The sequence below is a fragment of the Neodiprion pinetum genome, chromosome 3 (assembly GCF_021155775.2).
Source record: "Neodiprion pinetum isolate iyNeoPine1 chromosome 3, iyNeoPine1.2, whole genome shotgun sequence".
Taxonomy (NCBI): Eukaryota; Metazoa; Arthropoda; class Insecta; order Hymenoptera; family Diprionidae; genus Neodiprion; species Neodiprion pinetum.
Window position 1 is genome coordinate 34,251,756 of NC_060234.1, and position 9,595 is coordinate 34,261,350.

The window sequence follows — 9,595 nt, forward strand, 5'->3', positions numbered from 1 at the left end:
AATACAACATACATCACATTATATAAGTATATAATTATTATATCATATTATGACAGATTTTCAAAAGTTTAGGTAAAAATAATTGAATTCTTTTAAGTCAACGGTAGCTGCATATTTATAATATTAAGGTACAATGTATTTGCTTTCTCCCAAGAAAGCGAAATACTCATGAATGAGAAAAGGCTTCGCACGATACGACGGTACGCATGCGCAACGTTAACGAGAAGAGGATGACCAATGGGAGAAGTTTGTCATCGCCGTTGTGAATGGCGTGACATTCTCAACTACCGACGAGTCCATCGATCTCGTGCATACACTTACACACGTCGTACGCAAGAGTCGTACGTCTAAATTGTGATAAAAATTCGCTCAAAGATAACCTGTCAATGTTATACGATAATCGCAAGTGTCCTAGCACTAGTGAGAATACGTGCCAACTGACAGTACGGAAAGACATCGAGGTAATATTCGACGCGTAAACAGAATACGCAAGCCTCATTTCGCAAAGGAATGTAGGGTGGTTGTCGGACAGGTTAGATCTAATTGGACCACGTAAGGAAAATTCATTTACTTAACGCGTATTCAACATGCTTCGCACCAACTCGACTCCGAGCTCAAATCTCCTCGATCTCAGTTTACAAATCTATCGCACGTTCTATGACGAAGCTATCCTGTCGTAGAAAAAAGTATCACAAAGTACGGTTTACCTACGTTGTCAGTAAACAAACAACAACAAACAAGCCAAAGTGGTTCAGAATCAATCATTACTAGTAGCCTCGAATCGTGAATCTTGGTTGTTAAATTTGAATCAAGTGAAAGTAAATTTCTGGATATTTTTCAAATTTTTGAGCATCGCACTTACTGTTAGCTGCTCATTTATGCTGTCACTATTCGCTTTCCTTTATATAAAGTCTGTTAAGTTTGGCTGGACAAGTTTCACAAGCATAATTCTTGCGTACTCACTAACGCCGCAAATGTACAGTAGCGATGGACTAGATGAAATAATGTATCGCAGATTGGCGATGGCAGATGCTCAATTGAATGACGAGATTGCAAATCCTGCACAAACGACTGCAGCGATGCCGCATAGAATCAGCATCAATACCGTGAGACAGCCGTCCAGTTTGTTGATGACTCACACTACCGGGCACACTGAACTATCACCCACACCGTCAGTGAGCATAGGAGGTCTCAATTTTAGCGGGCGTACCGCGGAACAGTCAAGAATTTTTGCAGACAACATTTCGACCGCATTTCAAGAAATTCGACCACTCCTAGAACAAGCCAGAGCGGTATACAATTTCTTTTATATCATTGTTAGAGAGAACATGCAGAAAACTTGTAGATAAATTTAGGTCTTTCATAGTTTTGACATAATGACTCAACTGTTACGTAAATTGTTTCCCTCATTAGCACTCTCTACCCAATTTTGTTCGTATCTTTCACGGTATTTCAAAATATGGTATATCCTCATTTCTGTCGACATTTCTTGCTTCTACCGGTCTTTAATGACCTGCTTTCTAGAATAATTTCACACTTTAGGTATTTGCAGAAGCACAATATTTCTTATTATCGTCCCAAATAGATTTCATTTTAATTTATCGTATAATGCGATTAAGAATATTCTCTAAAATTCAGGGTCACCTCTCAAACATGACAAAAATTGATCTTACTTTCTACTTCGATCATATTATGATTTCCCAATAAATTAATGTACTGGAATGCAAAGCCAAAAGATTGCAATAGCGGCTTATTGTTTACATCTCAGATAATGACTTTAGTAAATTGAAAATCATTCGAAACAATTGCGTGTACTATGTGCTAAGTTCGAAAAAAAAACAAGGCAAATTTCAATAACAAACCTCTCAAACTACGATGTTTGAAATCTTTCGAATTTTAATTTCAAATCAGACAATATCCTGAATGAGTAAATGAGTTTATTGCGCTTACCTATAATTGCTTAACGCTTAAATCTTCGTTGTTTTGTGCTCCAATCGCATAACATGGCATTTCAGAGGATGAATGATTATTCTCAAATCGTTTTGGCAGATAAGCTTGGTAGATGCTGTCTCTGTGATTAATCTCACAGGCTTTGAGGTGTTGATGTTTTTCACGATTCTGCAATCTTATCTACATTTAGTTACTGCAGTATGTAACAATAAGTTCAAAACCATGTTAGGCGAACCTAAGATTGTATGTTTTTTGTTACAGCCACATGGAATTGTCCTAACGTCATGGTTGAATGGCCAAACGCAACAAGAGACCCCGCCATCTGCGGCAGACAGTTATGTGATAAACCTAAATGATCAGCCATCGACTAGCAACATAGGATCGTCACACCACCAATCCACCCATGATCATCATCATCATCATCACAGAACTGCGACAGACAATTTTTTGAACAACATAAGAGAAGCGGCAAATGCAGAAAGTCAGAATAACAATAATAATGCCGAAGAAGGGGCAACGGATGCCCGGCATATTAGTCCTGAAACAAGAGCTTTGTTAGAAATTTTACAACAATATGTTCCATTTGTGTTGATACTCCTTGCAAAATGCATTTATGATCACCGAGCTGGGATATTACATTTTTTAGCTTTACTAGTAACATTTATTCATACCAATAATAATCTAAAACTCGAAATAGCCAAACAAGAAAATAGAAGTCGTATGGTATTGTTAGTTGTTCTATTTTATATACTTGGTTGTATCGTTTTTATCGATTATATGTCCGAAGAACATAAATTGTATTTGAGCTTAGTTTTAATACCGTCTTATACGCAACCTATTACACTCTGGGAGTTACTATGGTCTCTCGCAATTACAGATTACATATTGAAACTGATTACTATTGTCTTCAAAGCTATTTTGACTTGTCTGCCAGTCAGGATACTTGCATTTCAGAAGCGAGTGAGTATATTTGACTCTATAACATGCCTGCAAAGTTCGTTAAATCTACTATAATCATATTTAATGCGTGACCTTTGCATCGAATTTAAAAACAGTGATCGATCCAGTTCTACTCGAAAGTGCCTGTTACACATAATTTGTATTTTCCAGGGTAAATACTATCTGATGATAGAAGCCACTTCGCAGTTGTATCGATCTATTGCGACCATTCAACCTTGGTTATATTATTTGCTAGAAGCATACCAAGGCCCGGAAAAGGTTTTGGGAGTATTTTTATCAGCGGCATATATGGTTAGCAAAGGGAGTGATCTGGTATCGCGAGGTAAACTGTTTCGCACAGCTGCATGGAAGTTGCTTCAAAACGTAGTAAGTGTGATAGCAAATAAAGTTTATTCGCACCACAATATAGAAATATATTCGATTCTAAGAATGTTACATTGAATTTTTCCTATAGTATTTTTTTTATGTGCTTCTCTATCAAGTAAATGAGATCAAACATCCAAATAGCGTTTTCATTCTCAAATATCAGCAAGGCAGCTTTTCAAGTGAAAGTTTTTCCATCTACAGAACATAGGTGTGTCACCGTCGAAGGAACAGCTAACTGCAGCTGGGGGGATATGCGCCATTTGTCATGAAGAGTACGCAACACCTGTCAGATTACGTTGCAAGCATATTTTTTGTGAAACATGCGTGTCAACTTGGCTGGATCGAGAGTCTACCTGTCCATTGTGTCGTGCACCAATCACAGACGACCCAGTTTACCGCGACGGCCATACCACATCTTTCATTCAGTTATATTAACTTCTTGTCTAATATTTAAGTAAAGTTATTTGTATGAAGTTTTTCTGAACACTGAAGTGTTCTAGATATTATTCAAGCAGTAACAAACTCGGGAACAAAAATTAAATAGCATTGAGTTCTTGCGTCATGGACTACTACTACCTAAGATTCCAAGATTGGTGCACTTAGTCGAAAATGTTGAATGTTTTCGAGATAAAAAAAATATATGTTCAATTTTACCGAAAGTAAACTTCAGGTGTCGGAAAATTGAAATAACCAGCTAATATATTAGAGTTTGAATTGTTAGTAAGATTGATAAATAAAAAGGTAGTGCAAGTGTTGGTCCAACTTTGTACAGAAAACAAAATGCGGTTCGTATGAATTGCAGCTAGATTGACTTCAAGTGTTTTGCACTGGTGGCGGGATGACCGAAAAGTTTGATCTATGTGTCTAAATGCCTCTCGTGCTTTGCTTTATTGTGCATTAAAAGCATTCAGAGTTCAAATGAAAGAGTTAAAAATTAAATTAAATTTGAGGTTTGACACGGAGGATTATGATCTTGTAAAATATCTTGTATATACATAAAAAGAAAGATTTTAACCGTATTAATAATGAAAAGAAACTAAACTATTTTAATGCTCGTTTCATGGAATAGTATTAGTTGTTAAGATTCTAAATCATTTGTTTACATCATCTTTTCATTATCAAAAAGCTCAATCACTTACTACTGATTGAATACAGGCGATCGATGCAAAATGGTACCATATCTTTACTCATAATATGCGATTATTCAACACGAATTTAAATAGATTATGTAACCATATTATGATTTTTCAATGGGTATTGTATTCATATTTATCTATATATTTTTTAAACCGATGCATAGTTATACTGTCAACAGTCATCAAACTGACACTATCAACAATCCATGTTCTTCAAATATAGTATTATGTCTGTTACACTGAATATTGCGTTGTCATTCTCACATCTATAACAGATCATCAAGAAAAAAAAATTAATAAAACCAAAATCAAACAAGACAATAACCATTGAATGTTACAAGTATTTAATATTACTGTTTTTATTTCGTAACTTTGAAAAAATTTACATATTAAAATAAATATTTACTTATTGAGCATAGTCACTTAGCCAGTCTCAGCTGGGATTGGAAGAATTCCCCATCGCCACGTGTTGCTTGTTTATTTATCTCTCTATGACGGTTGCGGCTAACTATCTCTTCTAGTACTTCACCATCCCCTTTAATCAACCTGTTTAGCCAAGAAAACGATATATGGGTTTATTTTAGTATTCATTTCAATGACTATTAACCGTACGAAAAGTCTGTAAAAAGATACTCAACAAATGCGATTATATTTTTATGTCATTCTCTAGTTTTTTAAATTGAAATTGAACGAATTATGATTTTACAATCTTGTCTCCCATGCTTGCTTTAAAGAAAGATAATTTTTGAACTTTTGTGTAGCACGTCAAAATATTTCGGTTTAACTACCTGTAAGGTGCCATTGGATGAAACCGACGAATCGGCTCAATAAAAATGTAAGTGGGTGCATGAAAGATTTCATAACGACAATTGAATGCAATTTCTGTCTACTGGCAATAAATTTAATTCATTATTATAGCAACCTATGACGTCCCGTTTCTTCATCATAGACCTTTCTGATGACGCTCTGTTTTTTCTCCCATTGCTCTTTGGTCATCGGAGCCATTGCTTTTGCCTTCTCGATCACTTCCACCGGTATATCTTTGAGCAGTCTGTCAGTAGTTAAATTTTCTATTTGAGAAGAAGTTTTCTCCTTGGTCGCAGACTTTGCCTTCTTTTTCTTCAATTTTTTCTTCAATTTCTTTTCCTTCTTCCTGCGTTTTTTTTCTACTTTCTGGAGCTTTTTAGTTGCCTTTTTGCGTTTCTTACGTTTCTTTTCAGCACGCGATTCGTCGCTGCTGCTACCAGAACTGCTGCTGCTGCTGCTACTACTATCGCTGTCGCTATCACTACTGCTGCTGCTACTACTGCTCGAAGAACTACGTTTTTTTGATTTCTTAGAATTCTTGCTAGAGGAAAGGCTGCGAGCTTTCTTTTTTGCCACTTTATCGCTTTGTAATATGATATCCTTTTCTACTTGTTTTGCATCTTCATGATGCCCACATGTCGCAGCTTCGCTGGTTTTTTCCAAAGCATTGGAAACAGGGAACTTGTGATCTCCGCTGCTCCTCAAGTCTTCCCGTTCACTCCGGTTTTCAAATCCCGAACTACGATTCGATCTTCTGTGATCTGGTTTCATATCTCTATAGCTGCGTTCCGCAAAGTTTTCATTTCTATTGAAGCCCGTGTTGTTACGCGAGTCATGATTATACCTAGAACGATATCCTGACCGATTATAGTTCCAACGTTGGTCATTGCCGCCAAATCGATCATGGCGCTTATCTCTGTGATAATAATTATTTCTTTGGTGATTATTGAATCTTTCTGCGCTATAACTCTGTACATCTTTATTGAATCGCCGATTGTCATTCTTTTTGGCAAATCTGCTACCACTGCAGCTACGGCTCCTGTGTCGATTTCTGTCGCTCTTAGTGTCTTGATTCCGAACATGCTTACTGTCATGCTTTTCCGAGGCCTTATCCTCATTCTCGTCCCGCTTACTATTCTTCACCCGTTTCTCCTTACGACGTACAGAACTTGAGCGGCTTGATGAGCTTGAACTACTATTTGACGAACTGCTGCTATAGCACCTGGATTTCTTTCTTTTGTCTTTAGAACATTGAGTTTTTCGTTTTACCGAAACATCAGAACCGCTAGAGCTGCTGCTGGTACTCGAAGAGGCGTTCCTTTTTCCAGACTTTTTTTTTTTGTTAATTCGCGTTCCCGACCTAGAACGTTCTGTCGATCGCGACTTGTGTTTTGCTGAACCTGCCATCACAAATCAGTCGATCTTTTGTGAACTCGGATTCGATGGATTTGGATATTTTATTTTCGTTCCCGTCCTCAGTAAAGTATCGAAAATAATGTAATTTTCAGGTACTGACGACACTCCTTGGTTTTTCCGTATCCGTTCTAGATATAACCTAACCTAACCTAAATTATGATTCTTTACAGACTTGTATTCAACGGTGTAGGATATACTTTCAGCAAAAAAAAATTCGTAATTTTTATAACGTCACATGACGAACAGCTTATTTTTAATCTTTAATTCAAGGCTATTAGGCTCACCGACGTACTCCAACTATTAAAATCAAATTAATAAAAGAAAACGAGATAGATACTTTGTTTACAACGATACCGACGATACGTATGCAACGCTACCGGAACCGGCAAAATTTTGAAAACGATTGTAGAACGCCGGATGCGGAACAATCGGACGAGCAGTCGCGGTCATTTTTAAAAGTAATTTTTTGACGTTAATCCAACCTCAATTATATTGCGTCGTTGCAAAAGTGCATTATGCAAATGCGCATAATTATAGATAATATAATAAATACGAGATTGAAGTCGGTCTATTTGGTTTAAGCAATACGGTGGCTGTTGAAATTACTAGAAACCATGGGTGATTTCAAATTGTGAATATTATATGTACAATATGCGATGTATAACTATTGATCTCAAAATTCTAGTTATTGGACTATCATTTTCAACCTGAATGTTCTTAGTTTGAAATCCCTAACATAACTTCGGTTTTCTACATGACATGAGGCTGATTCCCAACTTGTGATCTAAAAAAGTGAAAATGTGGCCGCGACGCTGTTTTGTTTTAACAGTTTCGACTTATTTGGCATGAAAAAGATTCAAAATTCCAAACTTATTACGCATTCAACCGATAAAATGAACAACATTGTATTGTACTTCCAAACTTTCTAATTTTTCGAGGTGAAATTACCATAATAATTTTAATGCTAATGGCTCGTATGGGGGGAAAGTGTTGCTGTAAAAATAAGGTACGCATCCCCACATATTGCGGTGTAGTATAATCTGTCAAACCGTCAACTATCGCGGTTTCAAAAATCATAGAACACTATGTTTCGATTAATGAACAAGTAGATATTCGAGACACGTATGTCAATCAAAATCGAATAAAATCTGGAAGAAAAACTTACATTGCAATTAATCAGAAGCAAATTATACATTCGGTTGCATGTATGAATGATTTAAGAAATACTATTCTTTTAACAGTATTTGTACATGCGTGCAGTAATTATTTATAATATATTACTAAATGCACGCGTATACCATACATATATATACATGTTACTAAATAATTTGAAATTTATTTAGATAAAAGATACGCATAATGATTTCCGGGTCAAAATTGTTGTCTATTCATACGTATTGTAACTGCGTATATCACGGTTTGACTGACTGGCAGTGATCAGTACCTTTATACAATCTATAACTGACGCATTTACATTACACAGGCAAAAATGAAAAGTGATTAACATTCGTATTTAAATTTCGATAGCAATATAAAAGACGAACTTATTCGTAAGCTCATAATATTCAAAATGAAAATGATCGATGATAATAGAAGTATCAGTAATGTTGTTTTGGGATCGCATTTCTCTGATTTTTCGTTCCTATAAAATCGACAATTCAAAATTGATATATTGAATGTTCAGATCGCAGTAGCTGCGGTTTACACAAAACCAGATGCTGCTTTACGTGACGAATTAAAAAGGATTGCGCAAGCATTGACGGTTCCTGGAAAGGGGATCCTCGCAGCGGATGAGTCCCCGGATTCTCTCACCGAGACATTCAGAGAAATGAACTTGGATAATACGGAAACAATCAGAAGAGATTTTAGGCTCATGCTGTTTTCGGCGGATAAGGTCTTTTCAACGATATCCCGCAAAAAGAGTCAATTCATCTTGTCTTGATGTTGAGAAAGTGATTGACGAATCCCACCCGATTACCGTTTCACTTGCTTCTGAGACATTCAAAGTATCATCCGGCGAACATCTCCGCACTCTCAATTGCATATTGCTTTTCAACAGGATCAAATATCCAAGTACATCAGCGGCGTTCTTCTCCACCATGAGACACTCCACCAAGATACACCGGACGGTGTTGATTTCACGGAATTTCTACGTCAACGGAACCTCATCACTGGGATCAAGGTTGATAAAGGTCTCGTAGAAATGTTCGGATCAGACGGTGAAACCACGACGCAAGGATTGGACGATTTGCTGGAGAGGTGCATTGATTATAAGAAAAAAGGCTGTCACTTTGCGAAATGGAGATCAACCTATCGGGTCACAGACACACTGCCCAGTCAGCAGGCCATCGAGGCGAACGCTCATCTTTTGGCCAGGTGAATGCCTTTGTCAAATTGAAACAAAAAAAAAAAATCGTCGATGACAATAGAGGTTTCGATGATGAAAAAGCTTTCGTTTTTTGTAAGTTTCTTAATAATTCAAGATTCTAACCACAGATACGCCAGCATTTGTCAAAGTGCAAGACTAGTTCCTATGCTCGAACCGGAAGTACTTATCATCGGGGGTCACAGTCTAGCGAGGAGTCAGCAAGTCCATGAGAATATTTTGTCGCTTTTGTACCGCACATTGATCATGCACCAAGTCTACCTCGAAGGAACTATTCTAAAGACGTCAATGGTCACCCCAGGAGTCGACAATGGAGACATTTGTAGTCCAGAGGTAATAGTCACAAAGCATACGGTACTATCACGAATATTCTCACAGTTCAATGACGTTGAAAACGGAATGATGTATTCCACATTTTTTTCCGGTTTTATCGTGACGTAAACTTTTCTTTTTTTGGTAAACCCCGTCACGCTTCTTGCTAACTGGTTTCGATGATTCAATCGTGCAGCTCATAGCAGAAGCCACATTGACAGCCTTAACCAGAACTGTGCCGAGCGCCGTGCCGGCTATCACG

At 37.1% G+C, this 9,595-nt stretch overlaps 3 protein-coding genes across 19 annotated transcripts in view; 1 reads left to right on the forward strand and 2 right to left on the reverse strand.

Annotated features, from left to right (window-relative positions):
• The window catches only part of LOC124214634 (uncharacterized), a 104,455-nt gene that overhangs the window by 45,364 nt on the left and 49,496 nt on the right, over positions 1-9,595 (reverse strand). The window lies entirely within an intron of this gene.
• On the forward strand, positions 302-3,711 carry Rnft2 (ring finger protein, transmembrane 2). 3 transcript variants are annotated; one of them, XM_046617126.2, is made up of 5 exons: positions 310-552; positions 1,016-1,292; positions 2,212-2,910; positions 3,061-3,276; positions 3,478-3,711. In XM_046617126.2, the coding sequence occupies exons 2-5, from the start codon at positions 1,023-1,025 to the stop codon at positions 3,709-3,711; spliced, it is 1,419 nt and encodes a 472-aa protein (XP_046473082.1). In that variant the 5' UTR covers positions 310-552; positions 1,016-1,022. The 3 variants fall into 3 exon arrangements, with proteins under 3 accessions (XP_046473084.1, XP_046473082.1, XP_046473083.1); XM_046617127.2 differs by having other exon boundaries at positions 316-461; XM_046617128.2 differs by lacking the exon at positions 1,016-1,292 and having other exon boundaries at positions 302-461.
• LOC124214638 (micronuclear linker histone polyprotein) lies at positions 2,410-7,015 on the reverse strand. The gene is made up of 3 exons (XM_046617130.2): positions 5,335-7,015; positions 4,819-4,958; positions 2,410-4,678 (listed from the first exon to the last, which is right to left on the reverse strand). The coding sequence occupies exons 1-2, from the start codon at positions 6,624-6,626 to the stop codon at positions 4,832-4,834; spliced, it is 1,419 nt and encodes a 472-aa protein (XP_046473086.1). The 5' UTR covers positions 6,627-7,015; the 3' UTR covers positions 2,410-4,678; positions 4,819-4,831.

Excerpts from the sequence above, each read along its gene's own strand:
- Rnft2 (XM_046617126.2), top strand. The coding sequence starts at position 1,023 with ATGGCAGATGCTCAATTGAATGACGAGATTGCAAATCCTGCACAAACG. Across the intron at positions 2,911-3,060 it reads TACTTGCATTTCAGAAGCGA|GGTAAATACTATCTGATGAT; the intron begins GTGAGTATATTT and ends TGTATTTTCCAG. Across the intron at positions 3,277-3,477 it reads GGAAGTTGCTTCAAAACGTA|AACATAGGTGTGTCACCGTC; the intron begins GTAAGTGTGATA and ends TTCCATCTACAG.
- LOC124214638 (XM_046617130.2), bottom strand. The coding sequence starts at position 6,626 with ATGGCAGGTTCAGCAAAACACAAGTCGCGATCGACAGAACGTTCTAGG. Across the intron at positions 4,959-5,334 it reads GAAGAAACGGGACGTCATAG|GTTGATTAAAGGGGATGGTG; the intron begins GTTGCTATAATA and ends TTGGCTAAACAG.